General features: G+C 43.9%; 1 protein-coding gene across 1 annotated transcript; it reads right to left on the reverse strand.

The window, feature by feature from the left end:
* Positions 1-237: 237 nt before the first annotated feature.
* LOC123445707 (40S ribosomal protein S28) lies at positions 238-2,138 on the reverse strand. Its single transcript, XM_045122733.1, has 2 exons — positions 2,020-2,138; positions 238-683 (listed from the first exon to the last, which is right to left on the reverse strand). The coding sequence occupies exon 2, from the start codon at positions 676-678 to the stop codon at positions 481-483; it is 198 nt and encodes a 65-aa protein (XP_044978668.1). The 5' UTR covers positions 679-683; positions 2,020-2,138; the 3' UTR covers positions 238-480.
* Positions 2,139-17,738: the final 15,600 nt, after the last annotated feature.

A 17,738-nucleotide genomic window follows, 5' to 3' on the forward strand; every position in this document is an offset into this window, starting at 1 on the left:
AAACATCAAGGTAATTGGAGTTCATGGTACACCTAGTGGCGCCTAATATTTTGGATCTTCTCGTATATTGCAGCATTTCTGTCGGTATTTTAAGTGGCACCAAAAACATTGACACACATCTGAAGATTTCAACACAAGTCAGTTTAACTGAGTTTGCCTCAGGATGGGGTTTTCATGTGGGCAAGGGTGTCAGAGTTTGGTTCGGATGGGGAAAAAAAGAACTTAAGAAACACAACCTTTACAACCAGAAGTGATCCAGATTTATACCCAAATCATAGAATCCAACATAGTCGTTAACATTACCCACAGGTGCGAAACAATGATCAAGTCTCACAACATCAAGTGCACTTTAATTCAGACAACACAAGAAAACTCATTAAATCTCCATAGCCTAGGCAAAAGACGGAAGCAGTATATAGAGTACGAAGGCAACAGCACAGCATTTTACTTCCCAAGACAGACAGACAGTAAAGAAACTTCTTAGCGCAGCCTCCTGGCCTCCCGCTCAGACTCAAGCAGGGTGAGGATGTCGCCCTCACGGACGGGTCCCTTGACGTTCCTCATGATGAGACGGTTCTGGTCATCCAGGAACTTGACTCTCACCTGGGTCACCTGACCCCTGGAGCCCGTGCGGCCCATCACCTTCACCACCACTGCAAGCTTCACCTGAGTATCCATGCTGCCTGCGCAAACCATCGTAAGGGATTGATTGCATTAGACAAAAACCATCACAAACAACTAAGCATAGGTTAGAACCATCAGAAAACAACGAACATTCAAAAGTTGTCGGTGTAAAACCGCAGTAAAGAAACAGATAAATCTACTGGTCCAGATACTGAATTCATACAACCAATGGTTATTAACACTACCAGGGTTATTTCCACAGTTTGGACTAAGCCACTACTTGTTTGCAGAAAAAGTTACCAGACTTGTTTGCAGAAGAAGATACTGGTTCCGGGAGGCAGTTCAAGAATTGGAAACACTACACCTTCAGTTACACAACCATCAGGAGTTCAGTCTAACCACAATTGAGGGAGGTAATCAGCAATAGTGAGAAGGCTCTGCTAGATGGTGCTCTGAGCCAGATGGACACATACAAGAAACTAGAATCACTCAGTCAGGTCACTGTGTGGTCGAGCCTCTGCAGTCCATTGTCTCGCTATTATATACTATGTAGTATATGAGCTGACTGCAGCTAAGAATGAAGCTTAAACAATCAAGGGAAGTGATCAGCAACGTAAGAAAGCTCTGCCAAATGGTGATCTGAGCCAGCTGGATGCGTACAATATATACTATATGAGTATGGTTGGTGTAAACCTTTTTGTTAGCTAGTATGCAAATTCAAACTTTCATGAAGTTTCCATGATTATTGTTTCATGTGTCAGCAAGCCATGAGGTGTAAATCTCCATGCCACTAGACTCTACAACAGTGACCCTACCTGGTCTTTAGGACCATTTGTTACCGCATTCCATTTAATTTTACTGAAATGTGATTCAGAAACGCTGCAGAGTTGCCTCTGTTTAGATGTCAGTTCAGTTACAGAAACGTATAAGTTTCCTGTGTATACGTTCAACGGTTCAGACTTAATAACATGAGTATCATCAAACTATCTGGGAGCTGAGAACAAATCAAACAGCGTGCTATTACAATCAAAGAACTCAAATTTCTCCTCTAAATTACAGGCAGTAAGGTCCAACTCCTCCTCTATACAGATCTTGAGCAACAAGCAGGATATATATGTATCGACGATTTTGCAAGTAAGAAGTCCGATGCGTATTTGAGATCTGAGGAGTAGCTACCAATATCGGCACAAAGCTATGCACTGAGAGCGGAAAATGAAGCACGCATATCTGAGAATCATCGATACGCCACGAACTGGACATGTCTGAGACTAATAAACTAGCAACGTTTATCAATCACAACAACTAAATCGATCCAGCACAAGAAACGGAGCCCACGGATTCGTAGAGCCACGCGTGAAGAGGCGTAGGGGAGGGAGGGATGGAGGGGATTGGAACCTTTCTTCGGCTGTTGGCGGAGGACGGAGGCGGCGGCGCAAGCTGCGGAGGCGGCGGCGGCGGCGGTAGGAGGGCGGAAAGAAAAGAGGGTGAAGCCGAACCCTAGCGCTCGTCCAGTTTTTATAAGTTGCGCTGCGAGCTTATGGGCTGTTGGGCCTAAAGCCCAAACAGGTGCTGCTTTTCTTTGGTAGATAGATACACTTTCTGTTTCTGTTTCTTATTTCCAAAAAAAAAAAAAGTAGATACACTTTCTTCTTCGAAAGATACACTTTCTTTTACCTAAGTGATACTCCCTCCTTTCCGGTTTATAGGGCTCATCTCAAACTTTTCAGATTTCCATTATATTAGGCTCATTTTGAGTCTAAGTGAGTTAAAGTGCTTTGAATCTCACGCCATATTTAATTCATAGAGTTTAGAAAAAGAAGATGAGTGGCTATGCATGCATCGTTTTCTACATTCATCATGCAAGTCCAATAAAAGGAATGATGCTACATTTGTTGTCTTGGAAATTGCATATGTGAGAAATATTTCATTGGCTAGTTTAAACTAGTGTCATCCACTCACAATTCACCTTGGTTGATGAGATTTCAGATTTGAGCCCTATAAACCGGAAAGGAGGGAGTAAGTGCCATGCGTTAGGTGTGTGGCACTCCGGTCCTAACATTTTCGATGTCATTCCACTCATGCAACAATGGCAAATTACAGTGACACACGGCAAGTTTCTGTCAAAAAATAAACTGAAGCATGAAGTTGTCATGCTTGCCAACTAAAGTTACCATCCTTCCTTAAACAAACTTTTCATAACAAATATTCAGAGTTACCATGTGCTCATACCTGATGTGTGGCACTTATCAGGGTCCTTTACAAAAATGATACAACTTTTGGCATCAAATTCCTAGAAAAACAAACTTTTAGCACAAAAGGTATGTCCATGTTTATATTTTCCGAGTAAACCATTCCTAGTATTTTTGACTGAGTCTGGGACCCAATTTGGTATTGATTAGGAGCTCTCTTTTTTTGCAATTTAGTTGGCAAACTTAGAAAAATTGGACAACACAATTGATCGAGTATTGGACAACACAATTGAATTGCATCTGTTTACCTGATTGGCGTGTCCGTATTACGATGTACATGCCTAGTTTAGCTAGTTTCATGTTATGGCTAAGTTTTAATTTTCTTTCCTCCACAAATTGCGCTAGTGAATTGGTTGATGATGTGGCAAATGTTGCGCCTAAACTGTATGTGTTACGCCTTATTAGCTTTTTTGTGTGTTGTGCCATATTACAACGTTGGGCAAAGCACTAGCTTGTTGATTTTTGTCCTCACTCCGTGATCTCCAAGAAAAACTATTGTGTGAAATGGATATGGTTATCACCTAAATGACAGTCTGAATTCTTTATCAAGTTCTTTTTTCCTTTTGGAGCACGTATGTTGTAATGCAATAATTTCTAGCTGATCCGTTTAGACTATGTGATAGCTGACCTGCACTTTGTGGATGCCTTTGATATCAACGTGAGTGGCATCTTCTATTATGTTGGACTTGTATTTGCAACTGGTCTATTGTACATTGATGAATGGATATGCAAATGAATCTCATGGAGTATTGATTTGAGATAGTATAGCATAACAAAACTGAGCATGATTATTACAAAAGAAATTGAAATTTTTGGATTATTATTTCCCTGATGGTAACAACCTTAAGGAAACTTAGATCCATTTCCTCACACCTTACACCATCAGGTGATGTTTTTCTTTGACATCCAACACCCGTCGGGTTATTGCATTTCCCTTAGCTTGGGATCGACTTTCTCTTCCAAAATCCCGTGGTGGTCTGGGTTTCAGAGATATGCAGGCCTACAATCAAGCTCTCCTTGCAAAGCAAGCATGGCGTCTCATCACCACTCCCGATTCCTTATGTGCTCGTCTTCTTAAAGCAAAAAACTACCCCAATGGTAACCTAGTGGACACCGTCTTCCCTGCTAACTCTTCGGCAGTATGGAAAGACGGTGTGACCGCGATGTGGAATCGTCATTTCATGCTCTCCTGGTTTGCCCGCATGCGGCTACCCTGTGGGACGCAATGCAAATAGTGTGGCCTTTACCTCCTCGTACGGACATCAAATGCACTGGCAAGGAGTGGCTGTTCTACTTCCTACTGGAGGTCCCGGAGTCTATTCATAGCAGGATCATCATGGTCTTATGGAGGATATGGTACTTGAGGAATGAAGTTGTTCATGGCAAAACGGTACCCCCCCTTGATATATCATGTTCTTTCCTGGCCAGCTACTATAACTCCTACAAGAACATATCATTGAGTGTGGAAGATACGGTGAAAGGGAAAACCCCAGTGATGGAACTTCTCCCTCCAACACCTGCTCCCGTAAGAGTGGTGAAGAAGTGGCCGGCTCCAGATTCTAACATGGTGGCCTTATCTACTGATGGCTCCTTCAACCTCGAGGATGGAACAGCTGGTTCAGGGATGATCCTTAGAAATTGTCAAGGGGATGTGATCTTTGCATCCTTCCGGAAACTGTTCCAATGCAATGACGCGCTAGAGTCGCAGCTTCAAGCAATAAAAGAAGGGCTACAACTGGCTTTTATTCATGCCTCATCACAGGTGGTGCTGCAATCTGATTCGGCGATGGCTCTAAACATGATAGCTACTGCTGGTTATGATAGATCACTCTACGGTGTCCTAGTGGTAGAAATTAAGAATTTACTTTTGAATAGGGAGGTTACTTTATGTAAGATTAGTCGTGAACAAAACAGAGTTGCACATTGCTTAGCAAGCTTTGGTCGTAGTGGTGATAGCACGGCATGTTGGTTGGGTAGACCACCTCCATGTGTCACTATGCTGGTTGCTGAGGATTGTAAGTCCGTTGCAGTTTAATAAATCTCCCAATTTCCCCGCAAAAAAATAGTCTTGCAACGATCGATCGACCAAGAATTCGGCCGTGTGACTTTATCTTCCCTAATAATAAAGCACGCAGCGCTTCTGTCGTCCGTTGTCGGTCATTTTGCTGCAGATACTAAGTCTTTCAGGTGTGGTTGAATTGACAACTCAACTGCTAATACTCGAGAATATTCTTTGGCTTCCCCTTGTGTCGAATCAACAAATTTGGGTTGAATACTCTACCCTCAAAAACTGTTGTGATCCCCTATACTTGTGGGTTATCAAGACTATTTTCTGGCGCCGTTGCCGGGGAAGCATAACTCTATTCTCTGAGTCACTTGGGATTTACGTCTGTTGATCACTATGAGGAATCCAAGAGATCCAAAAACTAAAGTCTTATCCTCAACTACGAGGACAGGTAAGGAACCGCCATCTAGCTCTGCACTTGATTCACCTTCAGTTATGAGTAAGTTTGCGACACCACCACCTGCTAGAAATTCTGATGTGTCACCTGTGCTTGATGATGCTACTTCTGCTATCCATGATGCTTATGATGATGCTTTTCTTGATACTGCTTTGCCACTGGGTGCATTTCTTGATGCACAAATTGCTACAGTTCTTGCTGAATGTGATGATACTTCTGAAGCTGATGAAATTATTGAAGTGGAACCTGTTGTTCCACCTGTTAGAACTAGCTCTCCTAGATATGAATTGCCTAATATACCTGAGGGTTATGTTATGGAGGGAGAGGTAGCTGAAGACTTTCTTGCTTGTAAGGATAGCTATGATCTTGAGAATTTATTGCGCAAGTGGAAAGAAAAATCTCTAAATGCTAGAATGAAATACGATCCTAAGTTTGTTATTTCATCCATCTTTGTTACCGATAAGGATTATGAATTCTCTGTTGATCCTGAGTTGATCACTTTGGTTGAATTGTTGGAATTATGCCCTAGAGGCAATAATAAATATGGTTATTATTATAATTCCTGTATCAAGATAATCGTTTATTATCCATGCTATAATTGTATTGAATGAAGACTCATTTACATGTGTGGATACATAGACAAAACACTGTCCCTAGCAAGCCTCTAGTTGGCTAGCCAGTTGATCAAAGATAGTCAGTGTCTTCTGATTATGAACAAAGTGTTGTTGCTTGATAACTGGATCACGTCATTAGGAGAATCACGTGATGGACTAGACCCAAACTAATAGACGTAGCATGTTGATCGTGTCATTTTGTTGCTACTGTTTTCTGCGTGTCAAGTATTTGTTCCTGTGACCATGAGATCATATAACTCACTAACACCGGAGGAATACTTTGTGTGTATCAAACGTCGCAACGTAACTGGGTGACTATAAAGATGCTCTACAGGTATCTCCGAAGGTGTTCGTTGAGTTAGTATGGATCAAGACTGGGATTTGTCACTCCGTGTGACGGAGAGGTATCTCGGGGCCCACTCGGTAATACAACATCACACACAAGCCTTGCAAGCAATGTGACTTAGTGTAAGTTGCGGGATCTTGTATTACGGAACGAGTAAAGAGACTTGCCGGTAAACGAGATTGAAATAGGTATGTGGATACTGACGATCGAATCTCAAGCAAGTAACATACCGAAGGACAAAGGGAATGACATACGGGATTATATGAATCCTTAGCACTAAGGTTCAAACGACAAGATCTTCGTAGAATATGTAGGATCCAATATGGGAATCCAGGTCCCGCTATTGGATATTGACCGAGGAGTCTCTCGGGTCATGTCTGCATAGTTCTCGAACCCGCAGGGTCTGCACACTTAAGGTTCGACGTTGTTTTATGCGTATTTGAGTTATATGGTTGGTTACCGAATGTTGTTCGGATTCCCGGATGAGATCATGGATGTCACGAGGGTTTCCGGAATGGTCCGGAAACGAAGATTGATATATAGGATGACCTCATTTGATTACCGGAAGGTTTTCGGAGTTACCGGGAATGTACCGGGAATGACGAATGGGTTCCGGGAGTTCACCGGGGGGTGGGGGGGCAACCCACCCCGGGGAAGCCCATTGGCTTTGAGGGTGGCGCACCAGCCCTTAGTGGGCTGGTGGGACAGCCCAAAAGGGGCCCTATGCGCATTGGAAGAAAAATCAAAGAGAAAAAAAAGGAGGAGGTGGGAAGGGAAGGAAGGACTCCCACCCACCAAACCAAGTCCAACTCGGTTTGGGGGGGGGAGACCTTCCCCCCTTGGATCGGCCGACCCCCTTGGGGCTCCTTGAGCCCCAAGGCAAGGTCCCCTCTCTCCCACCTATATATACGGAGGTTTTAGGGCTGATTTGAGACGACTTTTCCACGGCAGCCCGACCACATACCTCCACGGTTTTTCCTCTAGATCGCGTTTCTGCGGAGCTCGGGTGAAGCCCTGCTGAGACGAGATCATCACCAACCTCCGTAGCGCCGTCACGCTGCCGGAGAACTCTTCTACCTCTCCGTCTCTCTTGCTGGATCAAGAAGGCCGAGATCATCGTCAAGTTGTACGTGTGCTGAACGCGGAGGTGCCGTCCGTTGGGTACTAGATCGTGGGTCTGATCGCGGGATTGTTCGCGGGGCGGATCGAGGGACATGAGGACGTTCCACTACATCAACCGCGTTCACTAACGCTTCTGCTGTACGGTCTACAAGGGTACGTAGATCACTCATCCCCTCTCATAGATGGACATCACCATGATAGGTCTTCGTGCGCGTAGGAATTTTTTTGTTTCCCATGCGATGTTCCCCAACAGTGGCATCATGAGCTAGGTTCATGCGTAGATGTCTTCTCGAGTAGAACACAAAAGTTTTTGTGGGCGGTGATGTGCGTTTTTCTGCCCTCCTTAGTCTTTTCTTGATTCCGCGGTATTGTTGGATCGAAGCGGCTCGGACTGACATTACTCGTACGCTTATGAGAGACTGGTTTCATCGCTACGAGTAACTCCGTTCCTCAAAGATGACTGGCGGGTGTCAGTTTCTCCAACTTTAGTTGAATCGGATTTGACCGAGGAGGTCCTTGGATGAGGTTAAATAGCAACTCATATATCTCCGTTGTGGTGTTTGCGTAAGTAAGATGCGATCCTACTAGATACCCGTGGTCACCACGTAAAACATGCAACAACAAAACTAGAGGACGTCTAACTTGTTTTTGCAGGGTATGCTTGTGATGTGATATGGTCAACGATGTGATGTGATATATTGGATGTATGAGATGATCATGTTGTAATAGATAATATCGACTTGCACGTCGATGGTACGGCAACCGGCAGGAGCCATAAGGTTGTCTTTATACTAACGTTTGTGCTTGCAGATGCGTTTACTATTTTGCTAGGATGTAGCTTTAGTAGTAATAGCATGAGTAGCACGACAACCCCGATGGCGACACGTTGATGGAGATCATGGTGTGGCGCCGGTGACAAGCAGATCGTGCCGGTGCTTTGGTGATGGAGATCAAGAAGCACGTGATGATGGCCATATCATGTCACTTATGAATTGCATGTGATGTTAATCCTTTTATGCACCTTATTTTGCTTAGAACGACGGTAGCATTATGAGGTGATCTCTCACTAAAATTTCAAGACGAAATTGTGTTCTCCCCGACTGTGCACCGTTGCTACAGTTCGTCGTTTCGAGACACCACGTGATGATCGGGTGTGATAGACTCAACGTTCACATACAACGGGTGCAAAACAGTTGCGCACGCGGAACACTCGGGTTAAGCTTGATGAGCCTAGCATGTGCAGACATGGCCTCGGAACACATGAGACCGAAAGGTCGATCATGAATCATATAGATGATATGATTAGCATAGGGATGCTTACCACTGAAACTATACTCAACTCACGTGATGATCGGACTTGAGCTAGTGTAAGTGGATCATGAACCACTCAAATGACTAGAGAGATGTACTTTTTGAGTGGGAGTTTAGCGAATAATTTGATTAAGTTAAACTCTAATTATCTTGAACATAGTCTAAGTCCACTTTGAATATATTTGTGTTGTAGATCATGGCTCACGCGACAGTCACCCTGAATTTTAATACGTTCCTAGAGAAAGCTAAGTTGAAAGATGATGGAAGCAACTTTGTAGACTGGGCTCGTAATCTTAAGCTAATCTTACAAGCTGGGAAGAAGGATTATGTCCTTAATGCTGCGCTAGGAGATGAACCACCCGCTACGGCTGATCAGGATGTTAAGAACGCTTGGTTAGCGCGTAAGGAGGACTACTCAGTAGTTCAATGTGCAGTCGGCTGATCAGGATGTTAAGAACGCTTGGTTAGCGCGTAAGGAGGACTACTCAGTAGTTCAATGTGCAGTCTTGTATGGTTTAGAACCGGGACTTCAACGTCGCTTTGAGCGTCATGGAGCATTTGAGATGTTCCAGGAGTTGAAGTTTATCTTTCAGAAGAACGCCCGGATCGAGAGGTATGAGACCTCCGATAAATTCTATGCTTGCAAGATGGAGGAAAACTCGTCTGTCAGTGAACATGTGCTCAAAATGTCCGGGTACTCAAACCGTCTAGCTGAGCTGGGGATTGAACTCCCGCAAGAGGCTATCACTGACAGAATCCTTCAATCACTGCCGCCAAGCTATAAAGGCTTTGTGTTGAACTACAACATGCAAGGGATGAACAAGTCTCCCGGCGAGTTGTTTGCGATGCTGAAAGTCGCAGAGTCTGAACTCCGTAAAGAGCATCAAGTGTTGATGGTGAATAAGACCACTAGTTTCAAGAGAAACGACAAAGGCAAGAAGGGTAATTCAAAGAAGAGCGGCAAGCCTGTTGCCAATCCGACGAAGAAACCCAAAGATGGACCTAAGCCTGAGACGGAGTGTTACTATTGCAAGGGTATGGGTCACTGGAAGCGCAATTGCCCCAAGTATCTGGCAGATAAGAAGGCGGCCAAAGAAAAATCAGGTATATTTGATATACAAGTTATTGATGTGTACTTAACCGGCTCTCGTAGTAGTGCCTGGGTATTCGATACCGGTTCTGTTGCTCATATTTGCAACTCGAAACAGGAACTGCGGAATAGACGAAGGCTGGTGAAAGATGAAGTGACGATGCGCGTAGGAAATGGTTCCAAGGTTGATGCAATCGCCGTCGGCACAGTTTCACTTCAGTTACCATCAGGATTAGTTATGAACTTAAATCATTGTTATTTAGTGCCTGCGTTGAGCATGAACATTATATTTGGATCTTGTTTATTGCGAGACGGTTACTCTTTTAAGTCAGAGAATAATGGTTGTTCTATTTCTATGAATAACATCTTTTATGGTCATGCACCCAATGTGAGAGGATTGTTCAAATTGAATCTTGATAGCGATACACACATACATAACACTGAGACCAAAAGAGTTAGAGTTAACAATGATAGCGCCATATTTTTGTGGCACTGCCGCTTAGGTCATATTGGTGTAAAGCGCATGAAGAAACTCCATGCTGATGGACTTTTGGAGTCACTTGACTTTGATTCACTTGACACGTGCGAACCATGCCTCATGGGCAAGATGACTAAGACTCCGTTCTCCGGAACAATGGAGCGTGCAAGTGACTTGTTGGAAATCATACATACCGATGTGTGTGGTCCGATGAGCGTGGAGGCACGCGGCGGATATCGTTATTTTCTCACCTTCACTGACGATTTGATTAGATATGGTTATGTCTACCTGATGAAGCACAAGTCTGAAACTTTTGAAAAGTTCAAGCAATTTCAGAGTGAAGTTGAAAATCATCGTAACAAGAAGATCAAGTTCCTACGGTCTGATCGTGGGGGTGAATATCTGAGTTTCGAGTTTGGTGCTCACTTAAGACAATGTGGAATTGTTTCACAGTTGACACCGCCTGGAACACCACAGCGTAATGGTGTGTCCGAACGTCGTAATCGTACTTTATTAGAGATGGTGCGATCTATGATGTCTCTTACCGATTTGCCGTTATCGTTTTGGGGTTATGCATTAGAAACAACTGCATTCACTTTAAATAGGGCACCATCAAAATCCGTTGAGACGACACCATACGAACTGTGGTATGGCAAAAGGCCAAAGTTGTCGTTTCTTAAAGTTTGGGGATGTGATGCTTATGTCAAAAAGCTTCAGCCTGAAAAGCTGGAACCCAAAGCGGAAAAGTGCGTCTTCATAGGTTACCCAAAAGAGACAGTTGGGTACACCTTCTATCTTAAATCCGAGGGCAAAGTGTTTGTTGCTAAAAACGGAGCTTTTCTCGAGAAGGAGTTTCTCTCGAGAGAATTGAGTGGGAGGAAGATAGAACTTGACGAGGTTATCGAACCTCTCATCCCTCTAGATGGTGGCACAGGGCAAGGGGAAACCTCTGTCGTTGCAACACCGGTTGAGGAGGAAGTTAATGATGATGATCATGAAACTCCGGTTCAAGTTTCTGTCGAACCACGCTGGTCGACGAGACCACGTGCTGCTCCAGAGTGGTACGGTAATCCCGTCTTATCAATCATGTTGTTGGACAACAATGAACCTGTAAATTATGAAGAAGCAATGGTGGGCCCAGATTCCAACAAATGGCTAGAAGCCATGAAGTCCGAGATAGGATCCATGTATGAGAACAAAGTGTGGACTTTGGAGGTACTACCTGAGGGCCGCAAAGTTATTCAGAACAAATGGATCTTTAAGAGGAAGACGGACGCTGACGGCAATGTGACCGTTTATAAAGCTCGACTTATGGCAAAGGGTTTTTCACAAGTTCAAGGAGTTGACTACGATGAGACATTCTCACCCGTAGCGATGCTTAAGTCCGTCAGAATCATGTTAGCAATAGCTGCATTTTTCGATTATGAAATCTGGCAGATGGATGTCAAAACGGCATTCCTTAACGGTTTCCTTAAGGAAGAATTGTATATGATGCAACCCGAAGGTTTTGTCGATCCTAAGAATGCTAACAAGGTGTGCAAGCTCCAGCGTTCCATTTATGGACTGGTGCAAGCATCTCGGAGTTGGAACAAACGTTTTGATGAGGTGATCAAAGCATTTGGGTTTATACAAGTGGTTGGAGAATCTTGTATTTACAAGAAAGTGAGTGGGAGCTCTGTGGCGTTTCTAATATTATATGTGGATGACATATTGCTGATTGGAAACAACGTAGAGTTTTTGGAGAGCATAAAGGATTACTTGAATAAAAGTTTCTCTATGAAGGACCTACGAGAAGCTGCTTACATTCTAGGTATTAAGATCTATAGGGATAGAAGAGAACGCCTGATAGGACTTTCACAAAGCACATACCTTGATAAAGTTTTGAAGAGGTTCAAAATGGAACAGTCCAAGAAGGGATTCTTGCCAGTTTTACAAGGTACGAGATATAGTAAGACTCAGTGCCCAGCAACTGATGAAGATAGAGAGCATATGCGCTCCGTCCCCTATGCTTCAGCCATAGGTTCTATCATGTATGCAATGTTGTGCACTAGACCGGACGTTAGCCTGGCCATAAGTATGGCAGGTAGGTTCCAGAGTAATCCAGGAGTGGATCACTGGACGGCGGTCAAGAATATCCTGAAGTACCTGAAAAGTACTAAGGAGATGTTTCTCGTATATGGAGGTGATGAAGAGCTCGCCGTAAAAGGTTACGTCGATGCAAGCTTTGGCACAGATCCGGACGACTCTAAGTCGCAAACCGGATATGTATTTATTCTTAATGGGGGTGCGGTAAGCTGGTGCAGTTCCAAGCAAAGCGTTGTAGCAGATTCTACATGTGAAGCGGAGTACATGGCTGTCTCGGAGGCGGCTAAGGAGGGTGTCTGGATGAAGCAATTCATGACGGATCTTGGAGTGGTGACAAGTGCACTGAATCCAATAACCTTGTTCTCTGACAACACGGGTGCCATTGCCTTAGCAAAGGAACCACGGTTTCACAAGAAGTCCAGACACATCAAACGACGCTTCAACCTCATCCGCGACTACGTCGAAGGAGAGGACGTAAATATATGCAAAGTGCACACGGATCTGAATGTAGCAGACCCGCTAACTAAACCTCTTCCACGGCCAAAGCATGATCAACACCAGAACTGTACGGGTGTTAGATTTATTACAATGTAATTCGCATGATGATGTGAGGGCTAGATTATTGACTCTAGTGCAAGTGGGAGACTGTTGGAATTATTCCCTAGAGGAAATAATAAATATGGTTATTATTATAATTCCTATATCAAGATAATCGTTTATTATCCATGCTATAATTGTATTGAATGAAGACTCATTTACATGTGTGGATACATAGACAAAACACTGTCCCTAGCAAGCCTCTAGTTGGCTAGCCAGTTGATCAAAGATAGTCAGTGTCTTCTGATTATGAACAAAGTGTTGTTGCTTGATAACTGGATCACGTCATTAGGAGAATCACGTGATGGACTAGACCCAAACTAATAGACGTAGCATGTTGATCGTGTCATTTTGTTGCTACTGTTTTCTGCGTGTCAAGTATTTGTTCCTATGACCATGAGATCATATAACTCACTAACACCGGAGGAATACTTTGTGTGTATCAAAGGTCGCAACGTAACTGGGTGACTATAAAGATGCTCTACACGTATCTCCGAAGGTGTTCGTTGAGTTAGTATGGATCAAGACTGGGATTTGTCACTCCGTGTGACGGAGAGGTATCTCGGGACCCACTCGGTAATACAACATCACACATAAGCCTTGCAAGCAATGTGACTTAGTGTAAGTTGCGGGATCTTGTATTACGGAACGAGTAAAGAGACTTGCCGGTAAACGAGATTGAAATAGGTATGTGGATACTGACGATCGAATCTCGGGCAAGTAACATACCGAAGGACAAAGGGAATGACATACGGGATTATATGAATCCTTGGCACTGAGGTTCAAACGATAAGATCTTCGTAGAATATGTAGGATCCAATATGGGCATCCAGGTCCCGCTATTGGATATTGACCGAGGAGTCTCTCGGGTCATGTCTGCATAGTTCTCGAACCCGCAGGGTCTGCACACTTAAGGTTTGACGTTGTTTTATGTGTATTTGAGTTATATGGTTGGTTACCGAATGTTGTTCGGAGTCCCGGATGAGATCGCGGACGTCACGAGGGTTTCCGTAATGGTCCGGAAACGAAGATTGATATATAGGATGACCTCATTTGATTACCGGAAGGTTTTCGGAGTTAGTGGGAATGTACGGGAATGACGAATGGGTTCCGGGAGTTCACCGGGGGGGCAACCCACCCCGGGGAAGCCCATAGGCTTTGAGGGTGGCGCACCAGCCCTTAGTGGGCTGGTGGGACAGCCCAAAAGGGGCCCTATGCGCCATAGGAAGAAAAATCAAAGAGAAAAAAAGGAGGAGGTGGGAAGGGAAGGAAGGACTCCCACCCACCAAACCAAGTCCAACTCGGTTTGGGGGGGGGGGGGGAGACCTTCCCCCCTTGGCTCGGCCGACCCCCTTGGGGCTCCTTGAGCCCCAAGGCAAGGTCCCCTCTCTCCCACCTATATATACGGAGGTTTTAGGGCTGATTTGAGACGACTTTTCCACGGCAGCCCGACCACATACCTCCACGGTTTTTCCTCTAGATCGCGTTTCTGCGGAGCTTGGGCGGAGCCCTGCTGAGACGAGATCATCACCAACCTCCGGAGCGCCGTCACGCTGCCGGAGAACTCTTCTACCTCTCCGTCTCTCTTGCTGGATCAAGAAGGCCGAGATCATCGTCAAGCTGTACGTGTGCTGAACGCGGAGGTGCCGTCCGTTCGGTACTAGATCGTGGGACTGATCGCGGGATTGTTCGCGGGGCGGATCGAGGGACGTGAGGATGTTCCACTACATCAACCGCGTTCACTAACGCTTCTGCTGTACGGTCTACAAGGGTACGTAGATCACTCATCCCCTCTCGTAGATGGACATCACCATGATAGGTCTTCGTGCGCGTAGGAAATTTTTTGTTTCCCATGCGACGTTCCCCAACATGAATCTCATACTTTTCATGGTTATGAGTCTGAAACGGTTGTAGGACACCTTACTAAGCTGAATGATATAGCCACCCTATTCACGAGTGAGGAAAAAAATCGCCATTACTATATCCTTAAATTGTTCCCTTTCTCACTAAAGGGTGATGCTAAGACTTGGTTTACTTCTCTTGCTCCTGGTTGTGGCCGTAGTCCCTAGGATATGATTTACCACTTCTATGAGAAATATTTTCCTGCCCATAAGAAACAAGCTGCCTTGTAGGATATAGATAACTTTGTGCAAGTTGAAGAAGAGAGTCTCCCACAAGCTTGGGGAGGCTTGTCCAGTTACTGAATGCTTTGCCTGATCACCCTCTTGAGAAGAATGAAATACTTGATATCTTTTATAATGGACTAACCGATGCTTCTAGGGACCACCTAGATGGTTTGCTGGTTGTGTTTTCAGGGAAAGAACTGTGGAACAAGTTGAAATTCTATTGAATAATATCTTGAGCAATGATAATGCTTGGACTATTCCCGGCCGAACCGCCTCCGAAGCCAACTCCGAAGAAAAGAGTTATTCTATTCCTTAGTCCTGAAGATATGCAAGAAGCCAAGAAATCTATGCAAGAGTAAGGTATTAAATCTGAAGATGTTAAGAATCTACCACCTATCGAAGAAATACATGGTCTTGATAACCCGACACAGGTAGTAGAGGTAAATTCTCTTCGTAGATTCAATGAGAGTGATATTCCTTAAGATTAACCTGCTAGCTTATGCTTAGATGAATTTGATAACTTTGTTGCCAAACAACAAAGTTTCAATGATTATGTTAGCAGACAATTGGAACAAAATGCTCGTATGATTAGTCATATAAGTGCTTGTGTGGATAGAAATGTCAATGATCGTAAGCTTTTGAGTAAACATGCCTCTATGATCACTACTCAAGTAGAACAAGTACTTAAGGCTCAAAATGACTTGCTCAATGAGTTGAATGACAATTCTGTTAGAGTCGTCACTAGAGGTGGTAAAATGACTCAGGCACCTTTGTATCCTGAGGGCCATCCTAAGAGAATTGAACAAGATTCTCAAGGAGTTAACACTGAGGCACCTAGTCATCTTGGTAATAGGAATAAAAAGAAAGATGATAGGAACTTGCATGCTAGCAAACCTGTTGCTGTTACACCTGAGAATCCAAATGATGTGTCTCTTTCTAATGCCGAAACACAATCTGGTGATGAACATGAGCCTAGTGACAATATTGATAGTGGTGTTCATGTTGATGCTCAACCTAGTAATGATAAGGATGTGGAGATTGAACCTGATGTTGATCTTGATAACCCACAACCTAAGAACAGGAGATATGATAAGAACGACTTTATTGCTAGGAAGCATGGTAAAGAAAGAGAACCATGAGTTCAGAAACCCATGCCCTTTCCTCCCAAACCATGCAAGAAAAAGGATGATGAGGATTTTGAGCGCTTTGTTGAAATGATTAGACCCGTCTTTCTGCAAATGTGTTTGACAGATATGCTCAAAATGTCTCCTTATGCTAAGTACATGAAAGATATTGTGACTAATAAAAGGAAGATACCTGAGGTGGAGATTTCCACCATGCTTGCCAACTACACTTTCAAGGGTGGAACTCCTAAGAAACTAGGTGATCCTGGAGTGCCCACTATACCTTCCTCCATTAAAGGAAATTATGTTAGAACTTCTTTATGCGATCTTGGAGCTGGTGTTAGTGTTATGCCCCTCTCTCTTTATCGAAGACTTGAATTGGATAAGTTGACACCAACTGAAATCTCCTTGCAAATGGCCGACAAATCAACTCCTTTTCCTATCGGCATTTGCGAGGATGTGCCTGTTGTGGTTGCTAACGTTACTATCTTAACGGACTTTGTTATTCTGGATATTCCCGAGGATGATGCCATGGCGGTCATCCTTGGAAGACCCTTTTTAAACACTGCAGGGGCTGTTATTGATTGCAACAAAGGCAATGTCACTTTCTGTGTTAATGGTAATGAGCATACGGTGCACTTTCCGAAGAAACAATATCGAGTACATTGCATCAATGCTATTGAAAAATCTTCATCAATTCTTATTGGAAGCTTTGAATGCCCTATACCTACTGTCGAGATGAAGTGTGATTTACTTGTTGGGGATATGCACATCCCCGTTGAGGTAACCTAGTGATTATTCAAAAATTCTCCGGTTCTATGTGATTCGAAAAAAGTTTGTCAAGGAGACTTGATCAACCTCATTGATGGATTTCTTTTGATGACCATTAGATGGATGAATCTAGGAGTGACAACCCTGTGTTCCCAACTTTTACTTTTTGTTGCTTAGAAGAAAAATGATAAATTTAGCTTTATCTTCCTGTTTTCTGCTTTCTCCGTCCCTTAGAAAAGTGTCCCGAAAATAAAAGTTCTTCAAATGCCCTGAAATTCAAGTATGATTTTTTCTGAAATTTTTGAAAATTTCTAAGATAGGAAGCTAGTCAAGGGGATACACCAGTGGGCCACAAGCCCAAGAGGCCCGGCCACCCCCGTGGCCGGGCCTGGCAGGCTTGTGGGCCCCATGTGGCCCCCTCCACTTATTCCAGCTCCCATCTCCTTCTTCTACCTCTAGAAAAAATCATTCCACAGCTCAAACTCGTGTTCTTACTCATCTTGCTGCATTTTTCGATCTCCTTGTGCAAAGCCCCATTCACCAAACTGTTTTGGGGAGTTGTTCCTTGGTATGTGACTCCTCCATTGGTCCAATTAGTTTTTGCTCTAGTGCTTTATTCGTTGCATATTTTTGTTGTCTTGGTGACCCTGTTCTTGAGCTTTGCATGTTCATTTTAGTTGGTCCCAAGTAGTTTTGATGCATGATATGACCTCAAGGCACTTGTAGGAGTAGTTGCTAT

This window comes from Hordeum vulgare, chromosome 3H (assembly GCF_904849725.1).
Source record: "Hordeum vulgare subsp. vulgare chromosome 3H, MorexV3_pseudomolecules_assembly, whole genome shotgun sequence".
NCBI lineage: Eukaryota > Viridiplantae > Streptophyta > Magnoliopsida > Poales > Poaceae > Hordeum > Hordeum vulgare.

What these genes read in the sequence shown, in the direction of transcription:
- LOC123445707 (XM_045122733.1), bottom strand. Translation starts at nt 678, where the DNA reads ATGGATACTCAGGTGAAGCTTGCAGTGGTGGTGAAGGTGATGGGCCGC.